General features: G+C 29.7%; 1 protein-coding gene across 6 annotated transcripts in view; it reads left to right on the forward strand.

Annotated features, from left to right (window-relative positions):
- The window catches only part of LOC143225544 (filamin-B-like), a 130,260-nt gene that overhangs the window by 84,725 nt on the left and 26,983 nt on the right, over window positions 1-18,552 (forward strand). For 5 of the 6 annotated variants that reach the window (XM_076455187.1, XM_076455183.1, XM_076455182.1 and 2 more), the window contains 13 exons: window positions 2,889-2,972; window positions 4,172-4,309; window positions 4,937-5,110; window positions 5,218-5,364; window positions 8,015-8,098; window positions 9,331-9,468; window positions 9,926-10,099; window positions 11,446-11,640; window positions 11,955-12,176; window positions 12,713-12,886; window positions 16,776-16,928; window positions 17,295-17,378; window positions 17,643-17,786. In XM_076455187.1, the coding sequence (XP_076311302.1) occupies window positions 2,889-2,972; window positions 4,172-4,309; window positions 4,937-5,110; window positions 5,218-5,364; window positions 8,015-8,098; window positions 9,331-9,468; window positions 9,926-10,099; window positions 11,446-11,640; window positions 11,955-12,176; window positions 12,713-12,886; window positions 16,776-16,928; window positions 17,295-17,378; window positions 17,643-17,786 (1,911 nt within the window). The remainder of the gene's footprint in view (window positions 1-2,888; window positions 2,973-4,171; window positions 4,310-4,936; window positions 5,111-5,217; window positions 5,365-8,014; window positions 8,099-9,330; window positions 9,469-9,925; window positions 10,100-11,445; window positions 11,641-11,954; window positions 12,177-12,712; window positions 12,887-16,775; window positions 16,929-17,294; window positions 17,379-17,642; window positions 17,787-18,552) is intronic. The other variant, XM_076455184.1, reaches the window with a different exon arrangement.

Raw genomic sequence — 18,552 nt, forward strand, 5'->3', positions numbered from 1 at the left:
TTATGGTAAGTTTGCTACATAACCTTGTATGAGCCATATATTGTATATGCAGTTGATTTTTGTACTAGGCTTTAGTAATATCGTTGGTCTCACGTTACTCAAACTTTTGGTATTTTTTTCACCAAGTGAGTATTGCTATATTATAGCATTTTATAATTTGTAGAAGATTCCAAATTTCAGTAAACAAGCTGTATATATATATATGTGACTTGCAAGCAAAATAATAGTAGAAAAGAAGTGGAATGAAAGTAAAAGTTCAGTCAGAAAAAAAGTTAAAAAACATGAAGTTAACAGGCATATGAGTAATTAGCCATAACAGATGATATTTTAAAGAGAGTTTCACAGTTTAATAGAGATAAGGAGAACAGTTTTTCATGTCAAAGTTTGTTCTGAAGTAATTAAACCCATCTGTGTGGACTCTGACAAAAAGGACATAACTATGGTAACCATAGTGTAACAAAAGTGAATTGTTCATTGATACTATTGTGATAAAGAGTAAAGAAAATAATTCACCTTGGTAATTGGATTCTAAAGTAATTGAATCAGTCTGAGTGGTCTTTTGACAAGAAAAGAGAATTATTTAGGATTTTATATAAAACTGTGATTTTCTATAGAGCAAATAATTTCAGACGTATGTTTGCCTTGTTTTGAATATATTATTTTTAAACAAGTGGATTGTTCATATTTATCACAAATAAATCACGGACACCTGCTGTAAAAGAACCTAAGCCTACATGTATAAAAAAACTTGACATTTGGTGAACCAGCCTGGATTATACAATGGTAAATGAAAGTGGAAATAAGTAGGCCTATATGTACACAATGATAGTAGTACATTGAAAATAGTATAGATATTACAATCATGCTATATAATCATGATAGCAGATTTTAATTAGTGGATAGAAAGAGGTGAGCATCTTGGGTTGAAAGATAGTAAATTACAAGAGTTTGTTAAACAACAGCAAGAATTAAAGAAGGAAGAGTGGCAACAGAAGAGAAAGTAGGAGAAACAGAGGAGAGAAAAAGAAAAACTAAAAGTAAGAAAAAAAGAACAAAGAAAGTAAGAGATAAAAGACTAGAAATATAGAAAATAAGAGCATAAATTGTGATTGCAAAGCTCATCCAACAGAAAGATGAATGACCCAAGAATAACAGTGAGGTTGGGGCCAGTCAATCCAAGATGCCCAAATTTTATGAGCAAAAAGATAAAATAGATGCTTTCCTGGAGAGAAGTGAAAGATTCGTCCAAATTCAAAACTGGGAAAAAAGTGACTGGGCAGTCTGTCTCAGCCCACTTCTGACAGGAAAAGACCTACAAGTTAAAAGTGGCCTAGCTGAAATGATATGAACTTGTGGAAGAAGGTTTTTGTTGGAAGTTTAGAGAAGTCATATATAATACTGGAGAAATTGTGTTTCAGTTTGTTGCATGTCTACAGTGGTACTTCACAAGATGTACTGATATGACCAAGTGTGAAAATAATTTTGTGGAACTGGCAGATCTACTAATACCTGAACAGTTCAAAATCACCTGCTGAGCTGACATATTAATATTTATAAAGAAAGATAGCACCAAAAGACATGGACAAGATGATCAAGCTGGCAGAACAGCATATGGAAGCTCATTGAGTAAGTATATATTACAAGTCCAAGAATATCCAGTTAAAGTCAAAACTAGTGGTGGCTGAGCATGAGTCTGCCCAAGGTAATAGCAGGTGGACAGATAATGGAAGACAAGATTTTATATCTGTTATCAAATCGATAATAGCAAAGATAGTGGAACAGTGAGAAAATTTTCCATAGTAAAAATAAAGGTGAGTATGCCCTACTGTGTGGAATACCTTGGGACCATGTGTATGAAGGCACCAATATACAACTTGGTTATTGGAAACATATGAAGCAGTAAAAATTTGGAGAAACTAGACAAAAAGAAGGCTGCTGAAGCAACTGCAGTTACTACAACAGCTAAAGGGAAAAAAGCAAGCAAGATATCAAGTCTTTTAAAGTCTGAAAGCAAAATCCCAAATGTAGATCTACAGGAACTGGAGGAAGTGCTAAAGAAAAACCCTTAACCACAGAAACTTTGGGACATTTCCTATAAGAACAAGATAAAGAGAAAGGAGAATTGCAAAATAGAGGACTGGAAATAAATACTGAACCAAACCTATCAAAGCAGTTCTACTAGGGAAGCCAAACCTGTCAAATAAAATCAGAAGTACTTCTATAACAAGAAGGCCAAAGGTTGACATTGCAGGGTTGGACAGAAGGTCTTAGTTATTTAAGGCTTGAGATATAATTGTGGTAACCCATGAGGTAACGTAAGTGAATTATTCACTGATTCTGTTGTGATAAGAGTAGAAAAAATAATTTGTCTTCTCAGTTGAATTCTAAAGTAATTGAATCAGCTTGAGTATATATACTTTTGACAAGAAAAGAGAATTATTTAGAGTTTTAGACAAAACTGTTATTTCTTATGCTGTAAATTTTTGTACATACATTTGATTTGTTGTTAATATATTATTTTAAAACAAGTGGATTGTATGCTATTTATACTAGACTTCTACTACTTATACTAGCATCTCTAGGCACAGAATAATGATTTTAATATCCCAGATTTTTATGCAGTGTTTTAAAACAAAACTGTCTTATTGACTCAACATTTAGATATCTTCTCAATCAGAAAACTTAGCATTATTTTCCTAGCATTTAAAATCAGTGCAGAATATTTTTACAACTAAATAAGAATATTTTCCTTTTATAGTAGAAGCTAATTAGAACAGAAAAGTGTATAATTAAGATGTTAGTTTTATACTGAAAAGTTATAATATATTTTTAATGTATTATGTGGTGTGATAAAAACAGATATTTAAAGTTTCATCATTTCTTCTTAGGTCCAAATCAACATAATTTGAAAACGTACGTCAACGGAAACTACCATAGTGGGTATAGAGTTGAGTACACTCCAACTGAAGTTGGTAAGAAATTCCGCTCTACTAAAGAAATTTAAATGTTTTAAAAACAATTAAGGGAAAAGGGATGTTAAAATGTTGGAACATTAAGGTAGTTTGACTTGAGTAATTTTAAATATGTTTTCATTTTAATGCAAACATACTTAAAGATAGGATTTTTGAAACAAACCTAAGTACTTCCTTTAAGAATTCATTCAAAAATTGTGCAAGTAAGATTAATCAAATTTAGTTGAATTTCACTGATTTAGTTTATGTCCACAAAAATAATAATATATTTGCCTATATATTATTTAGATTGATGTCTTGCATAATTCATTACATAGACAGTTTGTCTAGCTGATACATATAAGTTTGATTTTAGAGGTTACATAGTATCCATTATTTGTAGTAGATGCATTATATTGTATGGAAATGGTACACTTGGAACAATGTTGGCAAGGCAACAACTGCCACTAAAACGATTTTGCTCTAGAGATTTTGAAACTACTTGTAAACCCAGTTTTAGATTACAGTTTCTTTAACTTTCAAGTTTTTATAAAGACAGTTCAGACCCATGGAAGCCTCCAGAAAAGGAATTAAAACAGCTATAAAAATATGTAATTAGTTATGTGTCAAATATTTATTTGAATAAACATATTTGAAAAAAAGAAACAGTTATAGTTATAACATTTAGTATCTTAAAGTTGTGATGCAATATCAGAGAAATGTGAAGTTAAAACATTTATGCAATTAATTTGATTAGATGGTGTTAATATATAATAATGAATCAGATATTTGTCACATAAGTTAAACTGGTTGAGCATTAAAAGTATTACATTAGTTTAACATGTTGGCTCCCAAGCCTAATTTGCCTATACTTTTCCATTAGTCATTTTACAACTACTTTTCGTCAGGAAGAGTGTATATGTAGCTGTTGTGTCCCAGTCACTAAATGGGCCCCTTAAAAATAAAATAGAGCACAACTCACCAGTGTGTCATGTGTGTCTTACTGTAAAACTGTCACTACCCACAGGTGGGTCATGTGGGAGTCAACGTGTTAAAAAGTAGTGTATATGCCATATTAGATAGACAAGCTATATTTGATATACTATTTAGTTGTTTCCTTTACAAAAGTGATTTGAGTAAACATGTCAGTGTGTATAATATTACACTAGAAGTTTTACTCTATTTTATATACATTTTATTTATTTTTCCTGTAATTCTAGGAGATCATACAGTTGATGTGAGGATTGGTGGACACCCAGCAGGAGGAAGCCCTTTTTTGGTGAAAGCTTATGATGCATCTAAAGTTAAAGTTAGTGACTTGGGTAGTGGAGTCATTGGAAAATCAGTTTACTTTGGAAGTGAGTATTTGTTGAAATATTATTATTTGTTAATAACAAATTCAGATCAGAGGATGGTACCAAATTAAAGCAAAACTAAAAATCAACTCATTAATAAGTAATGCTAATTAAATTTACTTTCATTACATTCTTGCTTGTTAAGATTAGAATGAATGGCTTCATTAGTTGAGAACCCTCACTGCAAACAATATTTTTGGCCATAAACCCAGTAATATCTCAAGAGATCTGGTGAGCGTAGGAGATTTAGGTTATATTAAGCTAAAAATGCAAAATGCAAAACAACATCTGTATTAAAAGTTTAATGATAAAAAAGTAAAAGTAATAAAATTAGATGCATTAAACATTCTAACTATTACTGTTAATGAAAATAATATTAAAGAATTAATAAAGTATACTCGCATAACACACAAACACCAGCTATTAACTTCAAATACAATTTAGATTTAATGTTCAAAACCTTCAAAACAGTTTTAAAAAAAATTAATTAAATATTTTATACAATTGCTATAGCATATTTGAAATATTAGTAAAGTAATTATATTATTTAAACAAATAAGTGGCTTTTAAAGTGTTTTCTTTTGAAGCTAGAAAATTATTTTGATTAGTGTTTATTATGATTATTTTTAGTTGATGCCAGCCAAGCAGGAGCTGGCAACCTTGAAATAATTGTAACTGTTGGAGAAAGAAATGTCCCAAATTATGTCCAGTCTGAGGGAAATGCTAAGTTTAGAGTTAATTTCAAACCTTCAGAGCCAGAAACTCACACTGTTAGTGTGAAATTTAATGGGGAACCTGTTCCAGGTAAATGTCTTGTTTACTATGTTAGCATTATGTGAGGAGCAGAACATTTGACATTTAATAATTGACATGAGACAAAATAGCTCATTTAGATTTCTTTTTACCAACAGGTAGTCCATTTATTGTTAAGGTTGCAGACACAAAACAGTCTGTCATAACAGATTCTTCATTGAAAACAGCCTCCTTAGCCAAGGGAGGAAGGTTTACCATTGACTCCAGAGGTCTGGAAAGTGCAGAGTGTAAAGTTCTGGTTACTGGTAAGGTTGTTTTTTTTTAATTTGCATAAACATCCTATAGAGTTGTGATTAATACACAGTTTAATTTATGAGTTCTAAATACCAAAGGCAGCACACACAAAAACATGGAACTGTTACTGTTTAATTACTTATAACCCATATAACTTATTGGGTGTTGATTGATCCCTGCATTTACTTCCTTTTTTTCAAACGTTTTTATTTACTTGTTTTTTAATGCAGTATTTCAATAGACAAAGGAAGATTGTACTTATAACCAAGTTCTAAATGCATTTAGGTTTCAACTGTGACATTTATTTTTTCTCTGTTATTAGCTGTTAATTCCTATTTCTCCCTGTATGTAAAGATTTTTAAAGGAATGCCAAACTTTTGTAAGAAAGTTAACTTCAAGGAGGTCATGATAACCTTGCTTACACTAGAATTGTTTTTTTATTTACTACTAGTTAATAATACTTATAAAAGCAGATACTTCCTTTGAAACTTTGTCATCTCAGAAGCAGACAAAAGAAGAACAAGAAATTCAAACATTTGATTATGATATTTAGAGACATTACCAGAAATTGTGACTCTGTTGTTATATAAATATTGTTATAAAAGGAAACACTGTATAGTATTGTAAAGTTCTGATAACCTATTGAGGAGATATTTAATATACCATTTCAGTGAACAATTTGAGTCATCCCTATGTAGGCAATGCTACTAACTGCTTGATATTAAAAATTAAGAAAGTCAAAGTAATTTCTGAGGCAGTATCTAACGTTGTCTTTCAACTATAACGTTTATAATGAAATTTTATATATCCTTAAGCAATCAAAATAAAAACTGTCTTGTCAGATCCATTCTTTCATATCATAAAATCTGTGTTCATAAATTGGCTGGGTTTGAATAGTTTTCATAAACCTCTATCCTAAGTGACAAATTTACATTGAAAATTATACACATCTCATTTTGCCTTACATATTTCATATTAACAAAATTACATATATTCCTAAACTATAATGCAGGAAATATAAAAATATGATTGAGGTCATTTGCTAAATTCATTTACGTTGTCATTTTTTGTAGCAGGGCTCAATCACTGAAACTAACTGTTCCATGGTATAGTTGTTTAGCATCCTACTTATGTTTGGAAGCTACTTTGTTACTGCCAAGTGGAGTAGAGATACTCCTAGTTTTTTTTTAATCCATTTTTTTAATTGTCAGCTGCAGAGAGAAAGTGAATCAGGAATACAGTTTTGGTGGTTTCCAGGCAAAATAAATTCTGGTTTGAAGGAATCAAGACTTGTTTGTGAAGCCTTCTTGTTGTTTTTTTTCTGTATTACTAAGTTTAATGGTATATGCATTGTAACATTCATATAAATATAAGTACAGTTTATTTTAAGCCATGCATTGCTAAATATACTTTATTTATTAAATTATTTCCTGCCATTAGCTAGTCAACCTTTCTCCCTTTTGCTTCCTAAAAATAATGTTTTCTTTTTTTTCACTTTAACTTCAACAACTTGTTTTGTCTCTTTCCTTTCACCATTGCAAATCACTACACCTAATTCTACATACTTGGTACTTGAATCTATAGTCTGTTTGATTAGGTTATTCTGTGTTTCATTTATCCTTAATTTACCCCACTCTCCAATGAATGAAACTCTTCAATTTTGATGAATCAATTTATTATACTAGTTTTGGCAATAAAACCTTTTACAGTAGTACTAATACAGATGAAGTTTGATTTAGTTTTATGTAATAATAAGTATATTTATAGTCTGATCGATGTAGTGTTTATTTGCTTTTTGTATTTGACTGCACTATGCATTATTAGGTTTATAGCATAACATTGCCTCGTATTTTAGTGACTTTGATCTTTTGCTATCATAAACAGGAATGTGTTTGTCATAAATATAAATGTCTGTTTCCAGTACACATTAAAATAATACTTTTATGACTTTTTACTCAAAAATTTTACATTTGATCTTTTGTAAATTTTATGAATGATCAGGATCCAAGCATAAAGTTTACCATACAAAAACAGACAGTTTCTTGTTTACTGTTTTAAGATTTAAATAATAAGAATTTTAGTTATTTATTAATATTATTTTATTATCACAAAACTACTCTTATTTTCTGTATTTTTACTTCATTAGTTTCATATTATTTCAAATAATGTAATAATGGTATTCTTCACTTCTATCGAGAATTGGAAAATGTTAAATGATTTATACAACATAATAATTTTGCTCAGCAACAACACTTTGAAGAACAGTAAAATAAAATACACTTGAGTAACCATTTCAAAGTAACTTGTGGTTATTTTCTACAATTTAATCCCTTAATTTACTGACTTGTTTTTTATATCACTCATCATTGATAAAGTTCACATATTGAATTATACTGATTAGTTTTATCCTTGCCTCTATTACAACACTCTAGAGTGCAAATAACATTTGAAAAAAAAACAAAAAACTTAAAGTAAACTGTCCAGTCAGATCCATCTTTTAAACAATAACATCTATACTAATAACTTACTTTTATATCAGTTAACATCTAAACAAGAAACAAAGACCTCACTAGTAGTGGCTTCAAGATCCTGTGTGATTTCACTGCTCTTCTCACAAATTTAATTGTTAAAAATGTTTTCAATATATGTTTTTAAACTTAGGACCCTCATCAAAGAAGATTCCTGTGGACATAAGTAAAACATCAACTACAACTTTTGAAGTACAGTTTTTTCCTGTGGAAGTTGGTGAGAAAGATAACCAGTTCTTTATTTTATCTAATAAAAAGTTACATTAAAAAATTGATTATTCAATTTTCTCATCTTAAGTCATAATATATCACTCTTCTTTTGAATAGGCCCAGCATGGCCATGTGGTTAGGGTGCTCCATTTGCAATCTGTGTGTCATGGGTTTGAATCCCCATCACACCAAACATGCTCTCCATTTCAGCCATGAGGGCATTATAATGTGATGGTCAGTCCCACCATTCTTTGGTAAAAGAGTAGCCCAAGAGTTGACAGTTGGTGGTGATGACCAGCTGCCTGCCCTCTAGTCTTACACTACTAAATTAGGGATGGCTAGTGCAGTTAGCCCTAGTGTAGTTTTACACGAAATTTAAAAACAAACAAACAATTGTTTTGAATAATTTTCACCATATTTTTCATTTTTATGATTTTAGTAGTGCACTCAAATTATTCTCCTCAAGAGCTGAATAATTCAGAACACCAGGTATTGAACTTAACCCTAAAGTGTCTAATTGTCTTATGTAATACACAGCTACATTTATTTGATATGCAGCTGATTCTTGTGAATACAGCAATAGAAGCTGGTTGTTTTAGTTCAAAATATGAGATTAGAAGAGAGCTTCATATGACCATCACATGTGATACTCAAAGTGCATGTGAATAATGATAGATTAAATTGCTTTTACTCAAGAGAAAGCATAAACATAAAAGTTTTAGTTGCCAAAACACACTACTTTATTATGTTTCAATAATACCAGAAAAATATACTTCACTCACACCTACTTGGATAAGTAGTTAAATAAGCATAATCATAAATACTATGAACTGATCTAAAACAGGGAAAGGGTTAAGAGTGAATAAAAAAAGAAAAAATTCAATATTTTGTAAAAGTTAAGATTAGGATACTTTTTTTTCTATCCCTTTTTGGTAATATTTATACCTCTTTTAGTGTTTGTATGTATTGTGATATTTTCTTGTCAAAAATGTTATTGAACAGCTCAGATTTTTTTAAAATTGTGAACTTGTTCATTCTTTATTAACTAGATCTCTGCATTATTAAATAATTGTTTTCTAATCCTGTGGTCTTTCCATTAACATGTTAAAGAAATAATGATAATCCATGACAAAAGTATTAATTTATCACTTATAGTAATTAGCTGTGAAAATATTGCAATAACGTTTAAACTTACATTTTTTTCAAAATAAATAAAATACAAAACGTATTTTGTATTAGGCCCACATCAGGTGATAGTTACATTGGATGGAAATCCTGTTTTGGGAAGCCCTTTCATGTGCAATGTGTATGATATCAGTAAAATTAAAATTAAAAATATGGACCCAGGTGTGGCTGGAAAACCATACACTTTTCAAGGTATGTTTATATTTTATTTTGAATTCAGTGTTTATGCATAATTTATAGGGTTTGTTTATGACTTTTAATGTAATAAGTAATGTAATAATAAGTAGGGGCTGAATTATGAGCTTTAAAGACATGAAGTTAAAAACTACACTTTACCACAGTCACATATCATCTTTGCCTCTCTTCATCTTGTTCACTTTACCATATTAATGTTTTTTGGATATTTTTCTTTAATACATACATCTCAACCTTATGAATATACTTTCTTATTTCTTAGAGTGATCATTTCACCTTACAAACCTAATGTCTACACTGTTTGCCTCTATGTGCTTCATCTATAGGATACACTGTCTAAAATACTGCCATCTTATATTTATACCTTAGAATGTATTGGTGTTTAATATTTATCATGTTCTGTACAAAAAGTTCAGTAAATTTGTATAATGTCTCTGCTCATATTTCTTTGTAGTTGATGCATCTCAGGCTGGTGAAGGAACTTTAGAACTGGTAATTACTACCCGAAAATCATCTGTTCGAGCAGAAGTGTCAATGAAGAGCAGAGGTTTATATGATGTCACCTTTGTTCCTCAGGATCGAGTGTCTCATTACGTAAATGCCATTTTTAATGAAGAAGATGTGCCAGGTAATTTTGATTTATTTATTCCACAAATATTTCTAGCATATGTTAAGCTCTCTTCAGACAGACATTTTTAAACATTTAATTAATAAAATATTAAACTATCTGTAAAAAATTAGCTGAGGATCATATGCTGGCAGTTGAAGTGCAAGTGCATCACATCACCAATTTTTCAGCATCCTTGGTTCCAGAGCCTTGCTGGATTATCAGTTTTGCTGGACCAACAGAGGTCACATAATAATAATTCAACAATATATCTCTGACCCACTAATTATATTCCTTCTGTGTATCTAAAGTACCAAGGACTGCTAGAAACTTAAATAAAACAAACATTAAATGTAAATTAATTGTGAATTAAATGATTAATGAAATACATCAGTACAGGTATAAATGATACAGGTTTATTAGTGCAATATAAATAAAAAAGGTTTTTCTAATCACTGTACTTACAAAGAATGATGCAGTAGTACTGCTTCCAAAGTAGCAAATGTTAGAATTTTACTGGAATTGTAGAGCTAATCACAAAGGTCTGGAAGTTGAGGGCTGACAGGATTACTGTCTGTTTCATAGTTGACTGTTTCATCATGGATTTGTGATGTTGCAGGGGAAATATTTGGTAACTTAAAGTTGAAGCCACAGGCCTATTGGATATAGGCCTACTGTCCTGACACACATTCTTCTTGGCTATGTTTTTAAATACTTCATCCAAGCAGAGTTGTATTATGTGCTTTGATCTTTTTCCGTGTAAGTTTTCATACAACAAATGTAGAGTCATGAGCTCTCGTTTCCCGTAACAAAGGTATGTTGCTTTAGTCCACTCATTAATTCATCCTTCAACACAATTAACTTGTCAATAGCAAGTCTTTTAGCTGTCTTTTATCTTCATCACTGTTATTTTCATCAGTTTCATTGTTTTTTGGTTTTATCAGGATTCAGAACAATATCCATATTTTCAGAGTCAGTATAGTGATGAACAACAGGTGTTTCTTTGTCAACATTCATACACTTGGCCAGACTTTCTTCATTAAGCTTACTTGCTATTCCCTTGGTTAAAACGTTTTGCATACTCAAGCAACTTATGAATAACTTCTTTCTCCTTTGATACATTAAATTCTGTAAAGTCAGTAAGTAGCCCATCCCAAGAGAGCACGTGCTACATACAGTGCCAGCTGTGGCCACACACTGAACTAGTCTGGTAATTGTGGGAATTTCAAGTGTATTTTAAAGTTTTTATAGATTATATGTTATTTAAATCTTATGGTCGAGTATAAAAATGTTGCCCAAAAATAAATAAAGACTACACAAAACAGTTACTGTTAGAATAATTATTTTACATTATTTTTATTTTTCAGGTAGCCCATTTAAAGTAGAAGTGAGGGAAGGCACTGTTAATGAGTCAAAATTAACAACAACATCTAGTAGTACTAGGAGTAGTTCCACATTAATAGCAAAAGGTGAAGGACTGAAACATGGTGTAGTTGGTTCATTAAACACTTTTGAAATTGAAACCAGGGAGATGGATGGTAGTGTAGAGATATGTGTGATTGGTGAGTTTTTAATGACTTGTATGTTTTCATTTAAATATTTCTGCTACCATAATATTTTGTAACATTAGTGAAAATAGGGGAATTTTTTCATTTTAAGAACAACAAAGATATAAGTAAAACAAGCTCTAGGAAATAACTTTTGAGGAGAATTAAAAGTTTATCATATTCTAATAAAAATTAAAAGCAAACAAAGATTGTGTTTATATACTAGTTTTATTCACTTTTACAATAATTCAAACATTAATCATGATAAAAAGATGACTCTACCCTATTATGCTATTCCATTTTAGAGCCTCTTATGTCATATTTTTCAGGTCCAGAAGACTCTAGAATTCCAGTGTCAGTATTGAGATTGGATCATAACTTATATCAGGCTGAGTATCACCCTCAAACTGCAGGAACTCATAGAATAGAAGTTCTTCATCGTGGTAACCCTGTAACCAGCAAACCATATCTTGTGGAAGTATGTGATCCCACTCAAGTAAAGATCTTAGATCTTGTTGATGGAATTATTGGAAGAGAACAGAATTTTAAAGGTGAGTTTTCCATTAATCTTTAAAATGTTAACTTGACAAAATTAATTTTAAGTTTCAATCAAACCACTACAGTTGTTAAGTATAAATATAAAAGATAAGTTTATTTTGAAAATATTCTATCTAATCAATATTTCTTTGATGATAAAAACTTAATACTTATATGCAAAGTTTTCTGGAATTCCTGTAAAACATGCAAAAATTTCAACAAAACTAGAACAAGGTGGTGTTATTTATGCTGGAAATAAAAAATGCCAAAAATGAAGATTAATCATAGAAAAAACACACTAACACTATTTTTTAACTGTTAATGTCTCTGTGGAACATTATACCATGATAGGAGTTAGGGAAGGAAAGAATGTTGTTGCAAAGTTAATAGCTAGGTTAAATCACTTGTAAAGAGAATAGTGTGTTTATTTTAAATATGTCATTTTCAAAACAAATTCCATTTAATGTTGCTTAAGATAGTTTTTACCTTTCCTGTTTTTAATGTATAATTTTAACTTCTTTAATGTTTTTTTTAATTTATTTGATCTAAGTGGACACAACCAAAGCTGGACAAGGTAATCTGGCTATACATATTGTAGCTGGAGGTCAAGAAGTTTATCATTCTGCTCGAGAAGTCAGTCAAGGGGTGTATCAAGTAACATATACTCCCAATTCCAGTGTACCACATAAAGTTGATATATATTACGGCAACCACCAGTTGGCAGGTAAAACAAAAATTTTACTTATTGTTGTTTTGCTGTTTTTTTTATAAAACATATTTATGAAAATATTTTACAGAACTTTTTAAAAAATAAGTTTTAAATATTAATTTAAAACTGTGAAGAATATTTAAAAATATATGAAAATTAAATAACTGTGACTTAATATCAGAAATGTTATAGAAAGTTATCATCCATGAATGAAAACATTTCATAGCTGTAACAACAACAAGTTGTATTTTCACACATACACAGTGTAATCATCAAGTAAACAGACCCCTGGTTGTGAATGTGGTAAATTTATGGACTTATTATGCTAAAATCTGGAACTCAGTTACACATGGTGGACATAGCAAATAGCCCAATATGAATTTGCTGTAAAACAAATCAGCTGAAGTAAAAGTATAAGTTAAAAATTGCTTTTATGAAAATATATTTAAAACATTTAATCTCAACATATAAAATTTATCATTCACACTGGAGATATGTTTTCAGTAATTTTAGTAAATGCTTTCATAAAAATTGGGGTAGTATCATCAGCTGTTAAAACTGATATGAAGAAGTCATAAGTCTGGTGATGACACGTGTATCTTATGTAGTTTTAAGTCATACTCATCATTGCTATGCATGCATTTTCATTACCATTTAATTGCCACTTGAACTTTTGTTAGATCTAGAATTATAAATTTACCTTTATAAAAATTTTTTCTTTTGCAATTTATTTTTCAGTTGAATTAAGAAACAGAAAAATACAAAGGTAACAAAGTAAATAGATTAGACGATTTCATCCTGCAGATGTTTGTCATTAGCCAATAAACTTGTTTATAGTTTGAAATGCTGCCAAGGAAATAATAAAAAAAAAAGGTTTTTAAAGTGATTTATCTTCACCAGTGAAATTTCATTTGAATTAGACTTTAAAAATATCGTTTTATTCTTTACCATTACTTTGCGTTTTGTTAAGAACGTCTTCAGAAATTATTCCAATAATATATAAAAAAAGTAATAAATTATAATTGAAAATGTCAGGTAATCCAACTGCTTTGGAAATGTAACTCTTTATTGTCATCATCAGTTTTTAAGATTACATTCTTTAAAGAAACTGTCTGATATTAGTATTGTATGTAAAAAAAATGAAAGCTTGTGAAAAACGTTCTAACCAACTTATTGATTTGAAAATTTATTATTCAGGCATATACAGAATCATATCTACAGTAAGATTAGGTTGTCACATCTATACATACTATTTATTTCTATCACATTAAAATGTTTCTTTCTCACTAACCTTGGATGAACTTGTGCTAACTCAATGACACAGTTATGTAATCTCCATAATGACTAGAGGCTTGAGAATCTATGAGAAAGGACAAGTATAGTAACTTGCAGTGGTAGAATGAGAGATGAAGGACTTAGTGTGAAGTTGAACTAAAAATAAACACTTTAATGTTAAAGATAAATTGAAGGGTGGCTAATCATTGAAGTGATAAGACTAATTATAATGTGACAAAATTGAAATAACAAAAATGGTATTTAACTAAAAAGAGTGAATAAGTTAAATTATATGTATGTAAAGTAAATAAGAACAAACTTTACTGAAAATCAAGATTAACCTTGCATGATCACTGAAACAAGGATGACCCTTCTATAGCAAATTCTGTCTCTTTCAAGTCTAGCTGAAAATGCCACAGTTTCATTTACAATTCAGCCTCTTTCTATAGTGGATCAATCAAAATGCAATAAATCAAAAAAAATCTGGAAGTATCTTTTCCATGAAACAAGTATAAAGTAGTTCCCTATATATAAAAAGCGCAGTAAGAAACAAATATCTGTTAAGAACAGATAACACTTATGATCAGACCCTGGTACAGAAAGTAACATCTAAGGCTGAATTTAGCATAGAAGTGAACCCTATTTAGCATGTTCTAAATTGTAACTAAGAGAAATTTGACAAGAAGTTCTGGTAAATGTGGGGTTAGTATTAAAGTAGTATCTCATTGAAATAGTTAGAAAAATTGGAACTGTTTATCACAATTTCTGATCAATCAGGTAAACAAGAGAAAATTGTGGACATTACCATTTTATATTGGGATGGTGCTGCTATATACAAAATTATTTTTACATATGTAAATAATGTTATTCTGAAATATCCTATTAGCATGTTTAGTCACTCTAACTGTAAGAGAATTTCATGTATGAATATTTTGATTTCTTTTAGTCTTTTTTTAATATATGTAATTTCATAAAAAGTCAAAATGTCAAAATTTTCTCATTTATTGAGTGTTCAAAGTAATTTATAACAGAAAAACATCTTAATTCAGTAACTCATGACATATCAAAATATCTAAGTAATGCAAATTGATGAAAGAATGAATATGAGGGTTATAGATTAATAAACTTGTGTTAGCATAACATTATTGTAAATATGATGTAAGAGGTCACTTTGGAAGTACTTTTGCATTTGTGCTTTGTTTTAGCATTGTTACAAGTTCTAAAATGCATGAAGTTACTTTCATTGCATGTGTGAATGGATATTTTTGGGGTCATAATGAACAATCTAAATGACCACTTTATTATTTCACTTGTCATGGTCTTTTTGTTTTGGTTATTTTTTCTTTTAGTTTCTGTTATAATTATGAATAATAGAAAACAGTTCTTCCTCTTGATGTTGTATATGATAAAGATATGAAGAAATTAATTATTATTATTATTATCCCAAAAAGTGAAATCTGAATAACTGATTAATATAAAAAATGCACAACAAAATAGATAAATAGATGATTAAAAAAATACCACACCTATTAACATTAACAAATGTAATATTTGTTTGTTTTGGTCTGGTACAATTTACATACAAACTGCTATTCACATTTATAATTGACACAAAGTCACATGAATTCAAAACCAACCTGCTGATAGTATTATGTAAAGTAGAATACAAAGTACTCTGAGTTGAGCATTAATAATTAATGCTAGGTAGTACAATATATTACTGCACCATTAATTGTTCAACTGGATATTTCCCACATTTATCCTGTTACTTTGACCATCAGCTAAAAATTAGTTGTTCTGACCACAAGCTTCTGGTATTAAAATCATTAAGTACAACTTGGTGGTTGTTACATGTAAATTTGATAAAATACCTTGCAAAAATAAATTTTGTTATTTATGAAGTTAAACTATTGAAATACCATTTTATCAAACATGAACAAGTTCAGTTTATTGGAACAGTCCAATATTGAAAAAGGAATGTTGAAAATAATCTTGAACTTACTCTGTGTGTATCTTCATGAAATATGGCAAACTTTGACTAAAACGTACAAGCCTGTTGTAAATAAAAAAATTAGATAAGTATCAGTGCTATTTGTTATCAAGGTAAATCACTAAAATGATAACATCAGTCTGATGCTGAGTGTAACAAGTCAGTGTGCAAAGTGATGCTTATGTGAAGAATAAAAATACTTTTGTTCATTATGTAGTTTGCATGTTACATTTGTGCTACTTCTTAAACTTCCAAAATACATATATATGTTGTGTTTTTTTTTCACTATTCCTATATACTGTATCTGGTATTTACTGTTCTCTACCATGAAGTGTTGCTTAAATCAGCAGTTTAAAGTAAAATGAATAGTTGATAACTTTGACATAATAGCATGTTGAATGGTGCTCAGTAAATGGTTGTGGCTTGGAAACTTTAATTTCCATCCAAATACAAAGGACTGCACTTGTATATTATACTTTACAAATATGCTTTTTGTATCATTTTTTTCAGTGTAAAAGTAAACATTTTATTACTATTTAATTCAAATAGAAATTAATGATTGGCATACATTAAAAGCAGTTAGGTAAACTACACTTTTGTTATACTTGTTTAATTCCCCATTTTCTCTTCTTCTCTCAGACTGTCCACAGATTATAGAAGTACGAGATCTAACAAATACAATCACAGTCCATGGAACAGGCCTGAAATCACTTCCTCTTGGAGAAGATGCAACTTTTTTTATTGAAACTGGTGGATATGGTGGTGCCAATGATTTTGATGTTTTTATTACAAGTATGCATTGATTATTTTTTCTGTATTCTATGTGTCTTACCCTCTTTCATTAACATTTTTTATTTTTAACTTGTCATTTTAAGAAAATTAAATTTTTTATATTTCTGCAAATTGAAATGAAAAAAGTGAAAATTCAGTGAATTGTGGTGTGTTTGAAGATGATTGTTGCTAAAACATTGAATTGTTTCTCTCAAGTGATCATAAAATATTTGACCATAGCCTTTTTAAAACAAGAATAAGCTAGCTATATTTACTTGTGAAATTTCAAGTTTTTAAAATATTGTATTTTAAATTCTTGACTGCATTACACTGAATATCTTATTACTCTTTTGTTAGTCAGCTATTTTTCTTAAATATTATTTTTAGGTCCTTCAGGCTCACCTGTACCAGTTAGATGCTATCACCAAAAAGATGGAAGTTTATTAGCGGAATGGAGCCCTCAATTTGCAGGTTACATTTGTTTTATCTTACTTCTCTGTAAAATTATTTTATAGCTCGTGTAGCCAGCAGTTCTGTCTTAAATGTTGATATTTTCCAAATCTTTCTTCACATAATTGAAAGATCAAGATTTATTGCAGTGACACTAATACAAAACAAATACAGCTCTTTGAGTCTTGGCTCTGTAGAGACAGATTTAATGCCTATTAAAGGCAATTTCATCTTTACAAAAGTAAACACAACGTTCTATTAACCAGAATCTTTGCTTGTCTCTAGGTGGTTACAAGATCGAGGTCCTATATTTGGGAAAGGCTGTATCAGGTTCACCCTTTATGTGTGAGGTGTTTGATTCTAAACATGTGACAATTCAAAGGACAAAAAACACAACATTTTTTGTGAATGAAAAAATTTCTTTTGCATGTAAGTGTGACATTTGTTTAAATTGTGAATCACTTAAAATACATGATAACTTTATGGCTGCTGTTACTTTTCCCTTCATTTGATGTGAAATGTAATTTTTAAACATTATTACTGCTGATTTGTTTGTAATTATTATGAAATTGTTACCATAAGTGATGCATTTTTTTGTCATTTTGTTAATTTACTATACTTATTATTTCTGATATATCATATACTTTTGCTTTACTTAACCCTTTCATGGCAAGCTCGGTATAATATACACAAGTTAGTATATCCATTTGCAAATGTTAAGGATTTACACTATAACTTTTGATGTGGTTTGTGTACCTTTTCATAATTTAGTAGACTTTTAGTAAATATTGCAAATGTTTTGTACATAGAAAAATAAGAATTTTTATTAGTATTTCTACTAATGGTGCACGTGTACTCCTATTACTGTATCCTATAATATAAGACTGACCTTTATTCTTTAAAAAGTGACCCTGTCTTGGCTGTGTTTTAGTATACTAGTAATAATTTTGTAATATACAGTCACATGCACATTATATTTCATACAATATTCACAAAGATCCAAAGTGTCATTCTTATTATTTCTTTCTGCATACAATTCAACACAAAGCATCAGTTTTTCTGCTAATAAGAGTTCAATTTATGCATGGTTTTAATTTTTGTTTTAATTAACATGTATTTGGTGAAAGGTATACATCTATATTTGTAAGATATATTCAACTTAAATCTAAGTTATAGCAACATTATGCATATGACA

The sequence above is a fragment of the Tachypleus tridentatus genome, chromosome 9 (genome assembly GCF_004210375.1).
Source record: "Tachypleus tridentatus isolate NWPU-2018 chromosome 9, ASM421037v1, whole genome shotgun sequence".
Classification (NCBI taxonomy): domain Eukaryota; kingdom Metazoa; phylum Arthropoda; class Merostomata; order Xiphosura; family Limulidae; genus Tachypleus; species Tachypleus tridentatus.